At 45.1% G+C, this 21267-nt stretch overlaps 1 protein-coding gene across 1 annotated transcript in view; it reads right to left on the reverse strand.

Annotated features, from left to right (window-relative positions):
• The window catches only part of PALLD (palladin, cytoskeletal associated protein), a 385145-nt gene extending 365342 nt beyond the window's left edge, over positions 1 to 19803 (reverse strand). Inside the window, 4 exon segments of the mRNA XM_032634913.1 lie at positions 18900 to 19620; positions 19623 to 19703; positions 19706 to 19742; positions 19744 to 19803. Of these exon segments, the coding sequence (XP_032490804.1) occupies positions 18900 to 19620; positions 19623 to 19703; positions 19706 to 19742; positions 19744 to 19803 (899 nt within the window).
• Between the last annotated feature and the right edge of the window lie 1464 nt (positions 19804 to 21267).

Below are 21267 nucleotides of genomic sequence, written 5' to 3' on the forward strand. Positions count from 1 at the left end.
ATGGGCAGAAGACCTAAATAGACATTTCTCCGAAGAAGATATACAGACTGCCAACAAACACATGAAAGGACGCTCAACATCACTAATCATTAGAGAAATGCAAATCAAAACTACAATGAGGTACCACCTCACACCAGTTAGAATGGGCGTCATCAAAAAATCTACAAACAATAAATGCTGGAGAGGGTGTGGAGAAAAGGGAACCCTCTTGCACTGTTGGTGGAAATGTAAATTGATACAGCCACTATGGAGAACAGTATGCAGGTTCCTTAAAAAACTAAAAGTAGACCTACCATTCGACCGAGCAATCCCACTACTGGGCATATACATATACCCTGAGAAAACCATAATTCAAAAAGAGTCATGTACCACAGTGTTCATTGAAGCTATATTTAAAATAGCCAGGACATAGAAGCAACCTAAGTGTCCACTGCCAGATGAATGGATAAAGAAGATGTGGCACATATATACAATGGAATATTACTCAGCCATAAAAAGAAATGAAATTGAGTTATTTGTAGGGTCTGTCATACAGAGTGAAGTAAGTGAGAAAGAGAAAAACAAATACCGTATGCTAACACATATATATGGAATCTGAAAAAAAAAATGGTTCTGAAGAACCTAGGGGCAGGACAGGAATAAAGACACAGACATAGAGAATGGACGTGAGGACACGGGGAAGGGGAAGGGTGATAAGCTGGGACGAAGTGAAAGTGTAGCATTGACATATATACACTACCAAACGTAAAATAGATAGCTAGTGGGAAGCAGCCGCACAGCACAGGGAGATCAGCTCGGTGCTTTGTGACCACCTAGAGGGGTGGGATAGGGAGGGTGGGAGGGAGACACAAGAGGGAGGAGATATGGGGATATATGTATATGTATAGCTGATTCACTTTGTTATAAAGCAGAAACTAACACACCATTGTAAAGCAATTATACTCCAATAATGAGGTTAATAAATAAATAAATAAATAAAAGTTCTGAAATATAACTAAAACAAGCCAGAAAATGGATTAACTTAAAACTCATGAGGGCAAAAGTGTAAGAGCCAACTGAGTTCATTCTCACTGTTTAACACTGAGACATTTTCTGGATGTGTTTATGGGTCAAACATGCCATTCATTAGAAACACTGCTATAGAAAGTACCAAATACATACTTGGGCTGGTAGAGGGAAATAAAAAGTCAATAATTTTCAATAAGTAAATAATAAGATAATTTACACCTGTGTCTCCACTGCCCACCTTAAGATGTGACACATTGCCAGCACGGTTGCAGCCCCTGTGCCTTCCCTACTGACCACATTCTCTGCAACATGAAGCAGTGTGGAGGTGCCTCAAAAAAGGAAAAAATAGGACAACGACACAATCCAGCAATCCCACTCCTGGTATTTTTTTTTTTTTGGAGTATAGTTGCTTTACAATATTGTATTAGTTTATACTGTACAGCAAAGTGAATCAGCTATACATATACATATATGCCCTCTTTTTTGGATTTCCATCCCATTTAGGTCACCAGAGAGCACTGAGTAAAGTTCCCTGTGATATACAGTAGGTTCTCATTAGTTATCTATTTTATATATAGTATCAATATATTGTATACAAGTGTATATTTGTGAATCCTAATCTCCCAATTCATCCCACCCCCCTGCCTTGGTATCCATACGTTTGTTCCCTACATGTGTCTCTTTCTGCTTTGTAAATAAGATAGTCTATACCAATTTTTCCAGGTTTCACATTTATGCGTTAATACACGATATTTGTTTTTCTCTTTCTGACTTACTTCACCCCGTATGGCAGTCTCTAGGTCCACTCATGTTGCTGCAAATGGCAATATTTCATTCTTTTTTACGGCTGAGTAATATTCCATTGTATATATGTACCACATCTTCTTTATCCATTCATCTGTCGATGGACACTTAGGTTGCTTCCATGTCCTGGCTACTGTAAATAGAGCTGCAGTGAACACTGGGGTGAATGTGTCTTTTTGAATTATGGTTTTCTCTGGGTATATGACCAGTAGTGGGATTGCTGGTCATAGGGTAATTCTATTTTTGGTTTTTTAAGGAACCTCCATACTGTTCTCCATAGTGGTTGTATCAATTTACATTCCTACCAACAATGCATGAGGGTTCCCTTTCCTCCACCCCCTCTCCAGCATTTATTGTTTGTACATTTTTTGATGATGGCTGTTCTGACCGGTGTGAGGTGATACCTCATTGTAGTCTTGATTTGCATTTCTCTAATAATTAGTGACGTTGAGCATCTTTTCATGTGTTCTTTGGCCATCTCTATGTCTTCTTTTGGAGAAATGTCTATTTAGGTCTTCCACCCATTTTTTATTTTCTTTTCTTTTTTACATCTTTATTGGAGTATAATTGCTTTACAGTGGTGTGTTAGTTTCTGCTTTATAACAAAGTGAATCAGTTATACATATACGTATGTTCCCATATCTCTTCCCTCTTGCATCTCCCTCCCTTCCACCTTCCCTATCCCACCCTTCCAGGTGGTCACAAAGCACCGAGCTGATCTCCCTGTGCTATGCAGCTGCTTCCCACTAGCTATCTATTTTACGTTTGGTAGTCTATATATGTCCATGCCTCTCTCTCACTTTGTCACAGCTTACCCTTCCCCCACTCCATATCCTCAAGTCCATTCTCTAGTAGGTCTGTGTCTTTATTCCTGTCTTACCCCTAGGGTCTTCATAACAATTTTTTTTCTTAGATTCCATATATATGTGTTAGCGTACGGTATTTGTCTTTCTCTTTCTGACTTACTTCACTCTGTATGACAGACTCTAGGTCCATCCACCTCGCTACAAATAACTCAATTTTGTTTCTTTATATGGCTGAGTAATATTCCGTATGTGCCACATCTTCTTTATCCATTCATCCAGTGATGGACACATAGGTTGTTTCCATCTCCTGGCTATTGTAAATAGAGCTGCAATGAACATTTTGGTACATGACTCTTTTTGAATTATGTTTTTCTCAGGGTATATGCCCAGTAGTGGGATTACTGGGTCATATGGTAGTTCTATTTGTAGTTTTTTAAGGAACCTCCATACTGTTCTCCATAGTGGCTGTACCAATTCACATTCCCACCAGCAGTGCAAGAGTGTTCCCTTTTCTCCACACCCTCTCCAGCATTTATTTTTCCTAGATTCTTTGATGATGGCCAGTCTGACCGGTGTGAGACGATATCTCATTGTGGTTTTGATTTGCATTTCTCTAATGATGTTGAGAATTCTTTCATGTATTTGTTGGCAGTCTGTATATCTTCTTTGGAGAAATGTCTGTTTAGGTCTTCTGCCCATTTTTGGATTGGGTTGTTTGTTTTTTTGTTATTGAGCTGCATGAGCTGCTTGTAAATCTTAGAGATTAATCCTTTGTCAGTTGTTTCATTTGCAAATATGTTCTCCCATTCTGAGGGTTGTCTTTTGGTCTTGTTTATGGTTTCCTTTGCTGTGCAAAAGCGTTGAAGTTTCATTAGGTCCCGTTTGTTTATTTTTGTTTTTATTTCCATTTCTCTAGGAGGTGGGTCAAAAAGGATCTTGCTGTGATTTATGTCATAGGGTGTTCTGCCTATGTTTTCCTCTAAGAGTTTGATAGTTTCTGGCCTTACATTTAGGTCTTTAATCCATTTTGAGCTCTCTTTGTGTAAGGTGTTAGGGAGTGTTCTGATCTCATACTTTTACACGTATCTGTCCAGTTTTCCCAGCACCACTTATTGAAGAGGCTGCCCTTTCTCCACTGTACATTCCTGCCTCCTTTATCAAAGATAAGGTGACCATATGTGCATGGGTTTATCTCTGGGCTTTCTATCCTGTTCCATTGATCTATATTTCTGCTTTTGTGCCAGTACCATACTGTCTTATTACTGTAGCTTTGTAGTAGAGTCTGAAGTCAGGGAGCCTGATTCCTCCAGCTCCATTTTTCATTCTCAAGATTGTTTTGGCTATTCGGGGTCTTTTGTGTTTCCATACAAATTGTGAAATTTTTTGTTCTAGTTCTGTGAAAAATGTCAGTGGTAGTTTGATAGGGATTGCATTGAATCTGTAGATTGCTTTGGGTAGTAGAGTCATGTTCACAGTGTTGATTCTTCCAATCCAAGAACATAGTATATCTCTCCATCTATTTGTATCATCTTTAATTTCTTTCCTCAGTGTCTTATAATTTTCTGCATACAGGTCTTTTGTCTCCTTAGGTAAGTCTATTCCTAGATATTTTATTCTTTTTGTTGCAATGGTAAATGGGAGTGTTTTCTTGATTTCACTTTCAGATTTTTCATCCTTAGTGTATAGGAATGCCAGAGATTTCTGTGCATTAATTTTGTATGCTGCTACTTTACCAAATTCATTGATAAGCTCTAGTAGTTTTCTGGTAGCATCTTTAGGATTCTCTATGTATAGTATCATGTCATCTGCAAAGAGTGACAGCTTTACTTCTTCTTTTCTGGTTTGGATTCCTTTTATTTCCTTTTCTTCTCTGATTGCTGTGGCTAAAACTTCCAAAACTATGTTGAATAAGAGTGGTGAGAGTGGGCAACCTTGTCTTGTTCCTGATCTTAGTGGAAATGCTTTCAGTTTTTCACCATTGAGGACGCTGTTGGCTGTGGGTTTGTCATATATAGCCTTTATTATGTTGAGGAAAGTTCCCTCTATGCCTACTTTCTGGAGGGTTTTTATCATAAATGTTCCACCCATTTTTTGATTGGGTTGTTTGTTTGTTTGATATTGCCACTCCTGGTATTTATCTGAAAGAAATGAAATCACTCTCTCATAGAGATGTGCACTTTCTTTCTGATGACCATTTAGGTCCTTTCCAGTTTTGGAAACAATGCTGCTATGACCACGCGTGTCCATGCATCCCTGTCCACATGGTTACCTCCTCCAGGTATAAACACACACCTGGGAGCGGGACTCATTCATTCATTTACTCAGCACATGCCTACGGGGCACCTGTTACCTGCAGGCACCATTATGGGCCCAGGGACACAACGGCAAAAATCAGCTGGAGGTCTCGACACTCGCGGGGTTCATATTTTACTGAGGGAGACAGTAAAATAAATGAAGCAACTGTAGAGTATATCAGTAAGTTCTAGGGGAAAACCAAAATGGAGCCTAAAAAATGATATAAATGACCTTATTTACAAAACAGAAATAAACTCACAGACACAGGAAACAAACTTATGGTTCCCAAAGGGGAAAGAGGGGGAGGGTTAAATTAGGAACTTGGGATTGACATATACACATTACTATGTATAAAACAGATAAACAACAAGGGTTTACTGTATAACACAGGGAACTACACTCAGTATCTACTAGTAACCCATAATGGAAAAGAATCTGTAAAAGAATAGATACATGTGTATGTATAACTGAATCACTTTACTGTACACCTGAAAGTAACACAACATTGTAAATCAACTCTACTTCAATTAAAACAAAACAAGAGAGTGGAGTGGGCAGGCCCTGTTCTTTTCCGCAGGGCAGTCATGGAAGCCTGGCTTTGACGGGACATCCAAGGATAGAGATGGAGGGTCCAGGATTGCGTGGATCTGGGGAAGAGAAGCCCAGGTGGAGGGAACAGCAGGTGTGGAGACCCTGGGCATGCAGGGTCCTGCAAGGACACGTCTATGGTACAGTGGCAGGGCTGCGAATCAGGGGTGGCATCAGAGAGACAGGGCCTTCTCACTGTTTAAAGGACTACAGGTTTCCCTCTGAGAGCAACCAGTAGGCCCTGGACAGCTTTGCACTCGGTTGTGATCACAATTTCATAGAAAAGAACTGTGCCGGGTGTGGTGTGGACAGTGATGGGCCGGGGTGGGAACAGGGCATGGATTAAGGCAGGTGGTGCAGACACCCAGGGGAAGATGCTGGCGGCGGGGACCAGAGCCGCACTCATGGAGGAGGCGTGAGGCGGTCAGGTTGAGGGAAACAGAGGTCGAGGTTTTGTCCATGAACGGCTGGCAGGAGGGCTGTCATTTGCTGGCCTGGGGAAGAGTTAGGAAGACAGGGTTTCGGAGGACAGGAGACTCAGGGACTCACTTTTGGATACATTACACTGGATGCACCTGTTAGGTACCCAAGCAGAGACCCAAGTAGACAACTGGGTATCACACAAAGTTCAGAGAATGCACGTCTTTGATTTCCTGTGGATCCCAGCACTGTCCCCACGTTGTTTGTACCTACTCACATGTGATGCTGCAGCGACACCTGTGCTGTCAGTTGTCATACGGCTCCTCTGAGGCTACCGTCTGCTGTCAGTGTTGACAACCCTCTTCAAGAAAAACAGCCCTGCTGGGCTAAGCCATCTGGATCGTGATTTTACAAGTGCGGCAGCTTCACTACCTACTGGCCACGCTCTCATGAACTGATGCGGCTACGAAACAGGACACACCACACCCTGATCCCCTGAGTGAGAAAAGTGGGTCGGTGGCTTGTTTCCATGTCTGTTTTCTTTTGAGGAGATGGAAGTTTCTGCCGACAGCATTGCACAGGTCTCATAGGGCTAATCCTCTTGTTTTGGCTTTTGATGGTGATCAAAGCTTCACTAATATAAACTAATTAGAGGTCTTGCAGGTGCTGGGGTTTGATTATAAAAAGAAGGAATTTAATTACTTTCAATTACGTATATTAATTGAAATTTTATTAGGCTAATAATGATGACCTAATAGCCATCTCATGATTATGTCTAGGTATGAGTCATTGTACTAAAAGATTACAGATGCCTGGACCATTGGTCGACTCCACTTTTACTGCAGTAAGTGGGTGTTTAAAAGTGGTTTTTCCACAGCCAACATCGTTCCCAATGGTGAAAAACTGAAACCATTTCCACTAAGATCAGGAACAAGACAAGGTTGTCCACCCTCACCACTATTATTCACATAGTTTTGGAAGTTTTAGCCACAGCAATCGGGGAAGAGAAAGAAATAAAAGGAATCCAAATCGGAAAAGAAGAAGTGAAGCTGTCACTATTTGCAGATGACATGATACTATACATAGAGAATCCTAAGATGCTACCAGAAAACTACTAGAGCTAATCAATGAATTTGGTAAAGTAGCAGGATACAAAATTAATGCACAGAAATCTCTGACATTCCTATACATTAATGATGAAAAATCTGAAAGAGAAATTAAGGACATACTCCCATTTACCCTTGCAACAAAAAGAATAAAATACCTAGGAATAAACCTACCTAAGGAGACAAAAGACCTGTATGCAGAAAACTATGAGACACTGATGAAAGAAATTAAAGATGATACAAACAGATGGAGAGATACACCATGTTCTTGGACTGGAAGAATCAACACTGTAAACATGACTGTACTACCTAAAGCAATCTACAGATTCAGTGCAATCCCTATCAACCTACCAATGGCATTTTTCACAGAACTAGAACAAAAAATTTCACAATGTGTATGGAAACACAAAAGACCTTGAATAGCCAAAGTAATCTTGAGAACGAAAAACGGAGCTGGAGGAATCAGGCTCCCTGACTTCAGACTATAGTACAAAGCTACAGTAATCAAGACAGTATGGTACTGGCAAAAAAAAAAGAAATATAGATCAATAGAACAGGATAGAGAGCCCAGAGATGAACACATACACACATGGTCACCTTATTTTTATGTATTTATTTATTTATTTTTTTGCGGTACGCAGGCCTCTCACCATTGTGGCCTCTCCTGCTGGGGAGCAGAGGCTCTGCACGCGCAGGCTCAGCAGCCATGGCTCACAGGCCCAGCTGCTCCGTGGCATGTGGGATCCTCCCGGACCGGGGCACAAACCCATGTCCCCCGCATCGGCAGGCTGACTTTCAACCACTGGGCCACCAGGGAAGCCCAGTGAGGCCTCATTTTTATCATACCAGAGGTACTTCTGGATTAGAATTCTTCATGAATTTTTCACCAACTCCCAAAAGTTGAGAGTGGAGAGAAGGGGAGGTGAGGGGGGTGAGGGAACATGTCTTTGTCCTGTTGTCAAGCCGTGCAAGAGAAACAGGGACCATCTGATGTGATCTGGTTTTATGCAATAATTCAAATTGCTAACAAGTAATTTGCATGTAAGTTGTGTTGTAAATTGTATGTAACTTTAATGATTGAACAGAAGCTTTAGTTCCATCAGCTTGTCTCTGCTTTGCTGGGGTTTTGGTGGAATCATGCAAAAGTGAAGGAAAACGGGATTTTTTCAGTCCTGGTTGTGGTTATAATTGGTATTTGTGCCAGTTACACTTGGGCGGGCTGGGGGGTGAAGGGACTGGATATAAGGTGGAAATGCCTTGAACCGTGTTCCCATCAGTCCCACTTCAGCTGGGCTACTTCGTCTGCCTCCTGCCCCGGTCCAGATGGCTGCTACTTGGGCCAAACGTAAGAAGCTCCAGGCCCGCAACTTCGTGGCCCACACGTCAGTCTGGCCATTGGCCCCCATCTGGTCCCCGTGCGAGTTGGTCAGGGACGTGTCCCTCACTCAGCCCCGTCTGAGTCTTTGTCTCTGTGACTCGAGTCTTGAATGGCAGATCTAGGTCCCCCCGCACCCCTGCTCTCCACGAGTCCTGTCACCTGCTCCCGGGGCCCTGGGAGGTGGCCCATCGATCACCAGGCCTTCCCAGTCTTGGGTCCTGAGCCTCCCGGACCGACTCGGTGGGAGCTAGGTTCTAAAATGCCCCAGTGCAGGCAACTCTGTACTAAAGGTTTTCTTCCATATACAAAATTCCCTTTAAAGATTTCCTCTTTGGCCTCTCCTAGGTCTCACGTGGAAAAGAAGCTCAAAGTTCTTAGGCATTTGGTGCATTTACCAATGCATGGCAGAGGAGCCAAGATCTTTGGAACAGATATTAAGAAAAATTTAATGTACATTTATACATTTCCCCCTTAAAAAACCCTCAAAGGATACAAAAACGGCCAGCTAACTTTAAACAACGGCACAGTCTCATCAGAAGCTTAATTTCTCTAGAAGAGCACAATTTGTAATGACTAAGGAACATGGCTCACGGGCCTTGGAAGACCGGGAGATGACAAGAGAAACTAGTTAATAATCCTGTAGCTACTCACTAAATTAGTCCTCCCCTCCCACTGTAAGAAGAAAAGAGGCAGAAGCATGACCTTGATGGCCCCCAAGTTACAAAATGGTTAAATGAACTGTAACACAGGAGTTAGGATCTGCTCACCTGAATTAATCCTTTGATGGTAAATGGGTCACCTTTTGTGGTTTTTGCAAGGGTGTGGTGCGCACAGAATACATTTGAAACAGGCCTATTTTGGGAGTAAACCTAAGCGGGGCCGTATGTAGTTTGAAAACCTGTGGAACTCTTTTGAGTGACACGCGAGCGTATTTCGAACGAAGAATTACTTGTTCCCAAGATTAGTGGGTTACAAAAAAAATCTAAACAGAATCCAGAAGAAATACTCCATTTCATTTCTATCACAGGAAAAACGATAAGAAAAAAATCTTTACGTAAAATATACATAAATGCAGAATTTAAGATGACATATTTAATTACATGAATGCATCAGGAAGTTTCGTACTGCCCTCTGCTGTCAGTTTCTAAAAGAAATATAGTAGACTTACTGTAAAAACGGACGCAGGGTGGATTAGTTGAACAAACCGGTTTGAAAAAAATTCCCTGCCCCTAATTCCACCACTTTCCAGCCAGTAATGCTGATTTACTTCACGTCTGTGTGTAGTGATCTGTCAGCCCAAGGAACCAGCTCCAGCAAAGTGTGTGTCAGTGGATGTACCGTGAGTGGTAAAGTTTGTGATTTGGGAGATGCTACATTAATAAGAAATTATCAGCCTTGCAATTCGTAGTCAATGGTGTCTTCCTTAACTTTGCGCCAAATTTCTTAATTTTGAATTTACTTTTGCATATTTACATAATTTAGGCAAAACACTCTTCATTAATAAAAGCAAAACCTTCCAGATAAATGCATTAATGGCTTATTTTCTGTAGTACAATCCTGCCTTGAACTGTTATTTTCATTTCGGCATATGAAATTAAGAAATGAGAAATAATAACAATAATAGGTAACAGCAAAGTGGCAGTTACTAGGTGCAAGGCACTGTTTTATTTTTTCCACATATTATTTTATTTAGTCATAAAACAGAATGGGGGCGGTGGGTATTATAATTCCCATTTCGCAGGTGAATAAACTGAGTCACAAAATAACTTGTCGACGGATGCATTTGGTGAAAGGTGAAGCCGTGATGGGAAACCCTGGAATCTGACCCCAGGGTCTCTCCTCTTAAGCTCTCTGCACAGAAGGTACAAATGCTGCATTTACGGAGGAAGAATGTAGAGAAATTACAGTGGCTACCGACGGCACACTCCCCGCCTGCTGTTTGTCTGCTGTCCACCCTCTCGTGGCCGGAGCCTGGGCATGGACAACAGGCCTGTCCACGTCCAGCCTGGTATCTATGTCTGTCTTGTGGGAAAGTTCTGCCACGTTGAAGGTGCGGTGCGCTCAGCATAGGAGCATCTGCCAGTGGAGCCCATGCCTCAGACCAGACACATCCGGGGCCGCCCTCGTGGTTGGCCGCACATACCCGTGCTTTTCATCTGCCAGACAACTTCTGGCTTCCGGCACACTTTCAACGATCTCCAGCAACTCATATTCAAATTATGCACTGCACTTGAATCTATCAGTTGGGCATCCTAAGTTCCCCCCTTAGCCAGCAGCACCGGTTCATGACGACAGATCCAACCCACCAGGGACAACCAGCACAGCTACTACTTGCCATTCCAGGTTGCCTCTGCCTTGCAAGTACTTGGAAAATACGACCTCGGGCTCCAGAGGGCTGACTCTACAGGAAGTGAAACAGCACGTAAAACACTGACGTGCTTGAATTCGTTTGCCTCCTTAAATAGGCTGTGGATTGATCAAACCTTGAGTTACTTTACAGAGACAGCACTGCTCATATGTAAGAGGGGAACCCACGTCTCCAGGATGACCTGCAACCAAGAATCTTCAGTCTGCGGAACCCAAAGAATAGAAATGTTGCCATCAGAGCCCTTTATGAATCAAGGCATCCCTCAAGGAGGAAAACCAGGCTCCCGGCACAAGGAGCTAACACCAGCTGATTAGCAAGTCAGCTTCAAGTTTGAAATTCCCTGAACCCCTTAAATTATGCCCTGATTCCTGGAGCAGGGAGACAGATTTGAGCTGTGCCTCCTGTCTCCTTGCTGGTGGACCTCACAATAATGCACTTTTTTTCCTCAAAAGCTGGGGCCATTGTATTGGCTCCTATGTGTGTCCAGCAGCCAGCCCTTGCTCGGTAACAATTTTTGGTGACCACGAAGGGACCCATGTCTTGTGACCAACTGTCCGTGGCTCTGAAGCCCCCGGGGTGTGTGGGCCTTCACCACTGATCCTGAGTGGCCACCTAGACTGCCCGTGTCCAGAGGGTGGGGTTTCAGATTCTTGCTTTCCCACCATGGGACTCCAGGCTCCTCAGGCTACTTTCCCCTTTGACAAAAGAAAGTGCTCCTGGATCAGATGTCTTTTGGGTGAGTAACCTTGTTAAAACATGCCTGTGCCTAAATTGTCTAAAAACCTCATCAGGATCATGGGTTAGAGTCCCACCCTGGGGGGAAATCTGAAAGGTCCTCAAAAGTTCAGGTTAGACATAAATCGCAGCAGTATCTTTTTTGATCCACCTCCTAGAGTAATGAAAATAAAAACAAAAATAAACAAATGGGCCCTAATTAAACTTAAAAGCTTTTGCACAGCAAAGGAAACCATAAACAAAACGAAAAGACAACCCACAGAATGGGAGAAAATATTTCCAAATGAAGCAAACACCAAGGAATTAATCTCCAAAATATACAAACAGCTCATGGAGCTCTATGTCAAAAAACAACCCAGTCAAAAGATGGGCAGAAGATCTAAATAGATATTTCTCCAAAGAAGACATACAGATGGCCAAAAAGCACATGAAAAGATGCTCAGCATCACTAATTATCAGAGAAATGCAGATCAAAACTACAATGAGGTACCACCTCACAGCGGTTAGAATGGCCATCATCAAAAAGTCTACAAACAGGGCTTCCCTGGTGGCGCAGTGGTTGAGAGTCCGCCTGCCGATGCAGGGGACACGGGTTCGTGCCCCGGTCCAGGAGGATCCCACATGCCACGGAGCGGCTGCGCCCATGAGCCATGGCCGCTGGGCCTGAGCGTCCGGAGCCTGTGCTCCGCAACGGGAGAGGCCACAACAGTGAGAGGCCCACGTATCACCAAAAAAAAAAAAAAAAAAAAGTCTACAAACAGTAAATGCTGGAGAGGGTGTGGAGAAAAGGAATCCCTTCTGCATTGTTGGTGGGAATGTAAATTGATACAGCCACTATGGAGAACAGTTTGGAGGTTCCTTAAAAAACTAAAAATAGAACTACCATATGACTCAACAACTCCACTCCTTGGCATATATACAGAGAAAACCATAATTCGAAAAGACACTTGCACCTCAATGTTCACTGCAGCATTCTTTACAATAGCCAAGATAAGGAAGCAACCTAAATGTCCATCGACAGAGGAATGGATAAAGAAGACATGGTACATATATACCATGGAATTGTATATATTACTCAACCATAAAAAGAACAAAATACTGCAGCAACACCCATTTCCAGCAACATGGATAGACCTAGAGATTATTATACTAAGTATAATTATTATACTAATTACTATTATTATAATAAGTCTTATTATACTAAGACCTAGAGATTATACTATATTATACTAAGATTATTATACCATTTCCAGCAACATGGATAGACCTAGAGATTATTATACTAAGTGAAGTAACTCAGACAGAGAAAGACAAATATCATATATCACTCATATGTGGAATCTAATTTTTAAAAATGATACAAATGAACTTATTTACAAAACAGAAATAAACTCACCGATTTCAAAAACAAACTTATGGTTACCAAAGGGGAAATGTGGGTGGGGGAGGGATAAATTAGGAGATTGGGATTGACATATACATGCCACTATATATAGAATGGATAACTAACAAGGACCTACTGTATGGCACAAGGAGCTCTACTCAGTATTCTGTAATAACCTATACCGGAAAAGTATCTGATAAAGAATGAATATATGTATATGTATAACTGAATCACTTTGCTGTACACTTGAAACTAACACAACATTGTAAATCAACTATCCTCCAATAAAATTTTTAAAAATAGTTCAGGTTAGAGTCCTGAACCCTGGGTTAAAGTCCCAGAGTCTTGGATTTCTTTGTCTGTCCAGGTTGGTCTAAGTCTGTTGAATTTGTTAGGATTGGCCAATAGGGGGAGGCCCTTGGATGTCTGTAGCAAAACTTTATTAAACCTGATTTAACGAAGGTCCCCGACTCAGGAGATAGAAGACTTTGCTCCCTGACTGGAAACTCTGCCTCATGGAAGTGTCGGGGGTTTTCCCCCATCGTGTGCAGTGGCTTCACAGGAACCCACCCCAGAAGAACATACCCCATGCCTGGGTTAAAGGCATTTCCAACCAAAACACCTCCTTGGTGTCATTTTGCTCTGGTCATCCTGAGAGGAACCTTTCAAATGAGGAACATTAATAGTATACCTGACTGTAGTCCTTTGGGATGTATTCTTCAAAACTGGTCAATGTTTAGCTATGAGCCGATGGAAAAGAAGACAATGATTTTCTCTGTGACACTGCCTGGCCTCAGTATCAGCTGGAATCAGGGGGAAATGGCTGGAGAATGGGTCTTCGAACTATGATACTATCTTATAATTCGATTTGTTTTGTTAGAGAGAGGAAAACTGGGACGAAATCCCATTGCACAGTCATTTATGTCCTTATATCAGAATAAGAATTTGCAGAAGAGATGTAAAATTGTGATTCAGAGGGAAGAACCTCAGAAAAAGCCTGTTTCAATTGAGTCAAAACCAAACCATGATCCTGACCTACTACATCCAGTCCCTCCGTCAGCCCCTCCGTCAGCCCCTCTTGTGGTTTCCCTGTCTTATGAAGGAGGTCTGCCTGTAGTCAGTGCAAAGGGTCCTACCAGCCCTCCTAGGGCTGCTAGTCCGGCTCTGTACTGCCCATACCAGATGGTCACAAAGGAACACTCTTTCTTCCCCATACCCACCAGGGTATTCAGTTTGGCCCAGGGAACACTCTACCTCAGGCAGGGCATTTCCGTTAAGACAGGTCCCAGCAGGCTTAGATGGCCAAGGCCAACCCAGGGGATTCTCCTGTATCAGCCTTGGATTTATACAACTGGAGAAATAATAAGCCATCTTATTGAGATGAGCCTCAGAAAACGGAGAATCTCTTTACATCCGTTTTGCCACTCATCACCCTAACTGGGCTGACATACAGGCCCTCATGAATACCCGACTGTGGAGGCGCATAGGATGGTATTAGAGAAGGCTGCCAGGAAGCTGAAAGTTTCCCTGAATCACAACCAAATCATCCAGTCAGAACTCGGGTGGCACAGGCCACACCCGGAGCTGAACCAGGATGCTGGGACCCGAAAGACCCAAGGGAACTGAGCAAGCCTGAATCATCATAAGGGGTGTTTAATAACCAGACTTCAACAGGAGCCCCCAAACAGCAGGGCTTGAATAAGATCCAGGAAGTACAGCAAGGACCCCAGGAGAACCCGTCCACCTTCCTCGAGGCGGTTTTTGAGGCTTACAGATGATAAGCAGCTAGGGATCTCGAACAGCCAGCTGTAACTGCTCAAACGCCCTGTTCCCTTTTTGGGGAAATTAAATGCGCTCCCACATCAAGCCTCTGCCCCACAGGCTGCCCCATTACGATCGGGAGACCAAGCCTCCCCCCAGAAGCCCCTGAAGAAATTCTGCAAAAGGTAAGCGTGGATGTTTGGGCTGATGGGAGGCCAGGAAGAGACAAGACGGCTTACCTAGTAGTAGTAAAACTCCGTCCAGAGGCCAAGACTCCGAATGTGAAGCAACAGGCATTTGAAAGAAGGTATAAAGCCTCCGACGACCACCTTTCTTAAATGCCAATTATTCTGACCTTGTCAATCCTCATATAACACTCCCATCCTGTCGGTTCAAAAACCCGGGACCAGCGATGACTTTTACACAGGATTTGAGGGCTGTTAACCAAACTGTAGAGGATATACATCTGGTGATGCCAAATCTTTATACTTTACTTACAACTTTATCCGGAGACTTTTGCTGGTTTACAGTTCTGGAGTTAAAAGATGCCCTTTACTGCATACCCCTAAGTCCTGAGACCCAGGGGTTTGCCTTTGAATGGGACGATCCAGAGTCTGACGTAAAACAACGATACCGCGGGTTGGGACTCCCACAAGGATTGAAGCAGGACCCCACCATCTTCGGGGAAGCCTTAGCCACGGATTGAAGGGATCTCCAATTAAATGAGGGAGTCTTACTCCAATATGTGGATGGTATACTAACTGCTCGTAGAACTAAGGAAGCGTTAGGACCAAAATACTGCAAGGGAAAAGCACAAATTTCTCAACCAACTCTAAAATATTTAGGATTTGAGGTATCCAAAGGACAAAGAAACATTGCCAGATGGAAGAGAAGCAATAGTTATGGTTACTGTAGCCACTACCAGAAGGCATTCTTGAGAATTCTTAGGAATCGCTGCGTTTTGTCGTACTTGGATTCCTAACTTTGAACTCTGCGACAACATGAGGCTCTTAAAGGAAGTGACAATACGCCATTAAGCTGGACTCCGAGATGCCATAATGAGTTCCACACCGTCACGGAGAAGCTTTTCACAGCCCAGCACTTGGTCGCCCAGGCATTTTGTGTCTGAAAGACAGGGCGTGAGTCTTGGAATGCAAACTCAATGTTTAGGTACCTCCGGAAGGCCAGCAGTTTACTTTTCTTGAGTCCAACAATCGGGCGTGTACGTCAAGTATGGCCAGTTTGCCTCTGGGCTGTGGCTGCAACCTATGACCTTTCACAGGAGGCTGAAAAATGTACCCTGAGCCAGCCGGCCACTGTGCATGCCCCGCGCAGTGTGCCACCTTTACTTGAACGAAACGGCGGATGTAGGCTTACTTCGGGGAGGCTGGGCAAATACCAGGCCACACCACCTGACACCCCAAATGTCACATTACAGGTGGCGTCCACTCTAAAGCCAGCCACTCTGCTCCCCAGGACGACAGGAGAGCCTGCTCACGACTGTATACAAATAACTGAATACAACCTGACTGATGAGCCTTTAGAAAATCTGGAAATGGAAATATTCACGGACGCGAGCAGCTTCACGGACGAGGCGGGGCTTGGAAAGGCCGGGTGTACAGCTGTAGCTCATCAGGAAGCCCTAGAAGCAGAAGCCCCTGTCCAGGTCCGTCTGCCCAGAAGGCCGAGCTCACAGCCCGCACAGACCCCTGAGCCTTGGAGCTAAGGAAAAGGTGACTATCTATACCAATTCCAAGTTTGCCTTCTCTGTCCCACGTGCACACGGGGCCACCTGGAAAGACTGGTCTACTGACATCAGGCGGAAAGAAATTCAACATGCAGAGGAGATACCAGCCTTATTAGATGCTGTTTTATATATATACACACATATTTATATGTATAGATGCTGGAATAAGTAGCCATAGGACATTGCCTGGGCCACCCAAACACCGATCGTTATATAACTAACAGAAATTAGGCTGATCAGACAGAAAAACAGGCAGCCAGAACGAAAAACCCAGATCCTAAGGCTTCAGCACTCATGCCAAGTGTGCACCTATCCCTGTTTAAGCCTCAGATCTGGAAATGGATCTCGAGAGAGCAGATGCATGGGGATTTCATGCGGACTCCCGAGACTTAGACGGTGATCAGGACCAAACAACCACAGAGGCTGGATTTCTAATGAGCTTATGCATGACCATGTGGTGCAAGGAGCTATTACTCACCTACATCAAGGTACCCATGCTCACCTACATTAACTATTACTCACCTACATCAAGGTACCCATGATGGGAGGGCCGCACAAGTTTATTGCTGGCCTATAAATGCAAACGACCACCCAAAAGGTAACACAAAATTGCCTGATCTGCACCGGAAACAATCCTAAAACTGGGCCACCCCTGATGATAAAAGGGGTGCAAACCTGAGGGACAGAACCAGGGGATGACTGGTAAACAGACTTTACTGTTAGGCCAAGAATCAGGGAACACTGTAGATACGCGCTGGTGTTGGTGATACCCCTGCACAGAACGGGGCAAAGCTTCTCCACGCAGGACAGAGAATGCTTCCTAGGTAACAAAGGCCTTCCTCAAAGAAATGATCCCTCGTTTGGGGCCACATCTTTCAATTCAAAGTGACAACAGAGGAGCCTTCATAGCCAAAGTGACTCAAAGGTGTCTGGGGCCCTCGGAACACGATGGAATTTCATGCTTCCTGGAGACCTCAGTCTATGGGGAGGACTGAAATGATGAATCATTCCTTGAAAGAGACAGTCACCAAAACAGGCCAAGAAACCAACGTGACTTGGGATAAGGTCTTACCAGCTGCCCTGCTGAGGGTCAGAGTGGCCCCTAGAAGCAAGCTTCAGTTGAGCCTTTATGCAATGTTCTCTGGGGAGACCTCCCTTAAGGTCTCATGTGGTAACAGAATTAGATTTGATAAAATGTGTACAGTCTCTCAGTGGTGTCGTACCTTCTATACATAAAACGCATCTAGTCCGTTAATGCTTCCCACGGACGTCCCCCCGCATTGCACAAGCCCAGGGACTGGGTCCTCTTTGAACCTGGACAAACCAACAGCCTGAGGACCAGTGAAGCCCGTGTGGAACGGCTCCTATGACGTCCTTCTGGTTACATATCCTCCAGTAAAGCTACAAAGAGTCAAGCCTTGGGTCTCCTACTCCCAGAAACCTTAAATCACTTTTCAGAAGGAAACAGAACAGCTAAGACTCCACCTGGCTGTGACGAGAAGATAATGATGTCTCGACAGTAGCCTGTTTCTGCCCAAGAGTCTGGACCAGGCCTACCTGAATCCAAATTCAATCACTAAAATGTTAAAAAATAACATGTTTTCACGGATTCCCAAAGTCGCAGTTCTGTGTATCTTAGGGTCAAACCCTCTTTACTCATCAAATTTGTCCTCGTGGTCCATCTTGTATTTTTAAAAAGTCCTCTCCCCCACTCGCAGGATGACTGCCCCAGACTTCAGAGTTCAAGGCGGGACTCGGGAATGCTTACAAGTAAGTGCAAAACAATTTCGTTCCTCTTATAAAGATCCACGCCCCTCATCAGCCGAAAGTAGGTAGCCGGGTCCTCGCCCCTACTTCCCTCCAGACCGAGGAATGCACAAAGGAGACGCAGGTAAAACATCGCCCAGCTTAAGCTCGTTCGCCCCCTTAATAAGTACGTTCATTGCACAAACCTGAAGTTATTTTACAGAGACAGCCCTGCGCATGTGCAAGACGGGTACGGGCGTCTCCAGGATGACCCCAACAGCACGAGGAGCTTTTTTGGACTGATTAGCAAGGCAGCTTCCAAGCCTGAAATTCTCTAAACCCTTAAATTCCGGTCGGGAGATGGATTATGAGCCGGGCCTTCTGTCTCCTTGCTGGTCGACCTCACAATGAAGCTTTTTCTTTTCACAAAAGACAGGGCCACCCATCTTAGTTTAGGCATGCGGGATCTAATTCCCCAACCAGGGATCCAACCGGGTCCCCTGCATTGAGAGCGCGGAGGTTTACCCACTGGACCACCAAGGAAGTCCGCATGCAGCAACTATGACCCAGCGCAGCCTGAAAGAGTAAAAAAAAAAAAAACAAAAAAACAAACCCGGGGCCATAATATTGACTTCTATGCCCTTCCGGGAGCCAGCCCTTGCTGGGTAACAGAAATCTCTTCTTTCACATTAAAGTAAAGCCAAAAGACCACGCGCATCATCTCATAGCACCTCCACAACCAAAGAGTCGTACCTGACCCGAGGAGGTGGGTTCCCGGCGACTCTGCACTCGAGGTACACCCGACTTCCTTCTGCCACCTCTTGGCTCCGCAGCTTCTGGATGAACCGGGGAGCGGCCAGCAGGTGGCGGGCGGCCGGGGGAGAGGGGCTCCGGCTCGGCTGGACCACGTCCCGGGCCGCCGCGGGGTGATGCCCGGGCTCCAGGGGCTCGGCCCCGGCTTCCACCTCCTGCTGGTCCCCGGTTGGGCTCCGGCTGGCCGAGGCGCTCATCGGGGCTGACAGCTGGTTCTTAGGGGACAGGTACCCGCTGTCCGGGGATGAGGACTCCCCGTTGGGGTTCCTGGTTCTCGGCTTGGAGGTTTCTCTGAAGATGGCCGTCAGCTCCTCGATGAGGGTGGCCGCCTTGTTGCACAGCGGGCTCTGGGGCCCGGCCCTGCCCCCGTGCGTGGCTCTGGGCTTGGCACTGGCGCTGGGGGCTTTGGCACCGTGTTTCCCTGCCCTGCGGAGACTCCGGATGTAGCTGGGCCGGGCCAGCAGGGGCGAGACGCCGGGCTTCCTCCTGGACGCAGGCGAGGAGATGCGCTCGGCTCGTTCTGCTGGCAGCGGCGGGACAGGTGTGGGCTTGTGTGCGCCAGGCGTCCCTGGGGACAGGTGCTCACCCGGCCTGGCCCCCTGAGGGGGAGGCGACCCCCAGAGGCTCCCAGGAGAAGGGGCTGAAATCTGTGAGTCCTCCCTTCCGAGTCGCAGTCCTCCGTCTCTGAGTTGGCTATGGCTCTGCGGGCCAGGTCCAGACTCTTGTTTATCTCCTCCTGGCTGAGAAGGCCGACAGGCCGGGCAAGAAGTCTGCGTTCTCGCCAATCTTCCGCCACGTCCGACAGGGAGTCGTAGAAGGAGTCACGGGAGGACATGTTGGACATAGTCGAGAGGCGCCATGCACTCTGTTCTGCTTTAGACAGGAAGGCAGGGGCCTGGAAACCAGCTCTGAAGGACAAGAGACACAACTGCAGTTAGTAGGAGCAAGTGGGGTGCGTGTGTGTGTGTGTGGTGTGTTTGTGTGTGTAATCACAATACTGCCCATCCCACAAGTTGGGAGAAACAGTAGGCAAACATATATGCTTTTTAAGTCATTTCCCTATAAATTGGAGGAAACGTCAAGCACCCTTGTGTTTATCATTTTAATTCGGTATTTGCCCTGTGACTGAATACTAATCGTCTCACTAAGCATCATTAAATAACTCAGGAGGGCCACGCCTGCTGTGGAGCTGTGAGCGGACCAGGGCCCCCTTCCCTCCCCCCTCCCGCCTCCCCCCCTTACACCTCTAATTTCATGATGTTATGAGAACAGGAGTCTGTTGATATTTTAAGCAAATCTGACACTTGCTTATGTCACCCTAAACCAGGAAATGCATTCTGATTGCAATTTTCACTGGATTTTAGTTTTCGGTGAAATTTGCAAACCTTTTCTTTTCCTGGTGTCCAGACATGTGTATTCACATTCATTCATTCACTAGTTAATTCAAGGCAGAGTTGAAATCGCTTACTAAATTTCAGGTGCAGAGGGACAGTTGTGCTCTAGACCAGGGGTTGGCAAACTTCCCCACAAACGGGCGGATGACCCCAGACCCCTCAGCGTGAGGGGGCATTGTGCCGACAGCGCTCTGCAGATTATTTCACTTAAAACCCTCACTAACTGGCGGCCTCAGTTTAGAAAGGGAAAAAAACTGAGCCAGAGGATGTGAGAACAAGAGCCCAGACGACGAACCCAGAGCCCCACGCCTTCGCGCATATGCTTCCCTACCATCATATCATCGTGTCACAGCCGAGGTCCCAGCAATGGATCCGACTAAGAAAACGTGGGTCAGAAATCAGAGTTCTGCTATTAAGGATAGTTAGTGCAAAGGGTGAAAATAACATGATAGATTTTAAAACCTCACAAAAAAGCACTGTCCGAGGAAGCTAGAGAGCACACTTCTGAATGGTGAAACAACTTTAAATTCTTTTTTTTTAAATAGGGAGTGTCTGCCCAGATTAAATCACCTGTTTATTAATTTATATTTTGGTTTTAAAGAGGCACCATCTGACAGGATCCAGTTGTCCCGATTAGGTGTAGCTTAGAAACCACTTGCACAGTGAAAAGAAAACAACAGCAGGAAGGTATATATGGTCCGGGTTTAAGTCTGCAAACCCCGACATTGCCGCCTGAACATGCACGTGGGCTCGGGAAAGCGCTCATAGCATGGATGAAAGCGGAGGTTTCCACGTGGCCCAAACTCACCAGAAAATTATGCTTCAGAGATGTCCGTGTTATTCAACCTTCACATTAAAAGGTCGTAATCAAAGAGATACAACTGCAAACATTTCCGTTATTGCCCTGGGATTTC

The sequence above is a fragment of the Phocoena sinus genome, chromosome 6 (genome assembly GCF_008692025.1).
Source record: "Phocoena sinus isolate mPhoSin1 chromosome 6, mPhoSin1.pri, whole genome shotgun sequence".
Classification (NCBI taxonomy): Eukaryota; Metazoa; Chordata; class Mammalia; order Artiodactyla; family Phocoenidae; genus Phocoena; species Phocoena sinus.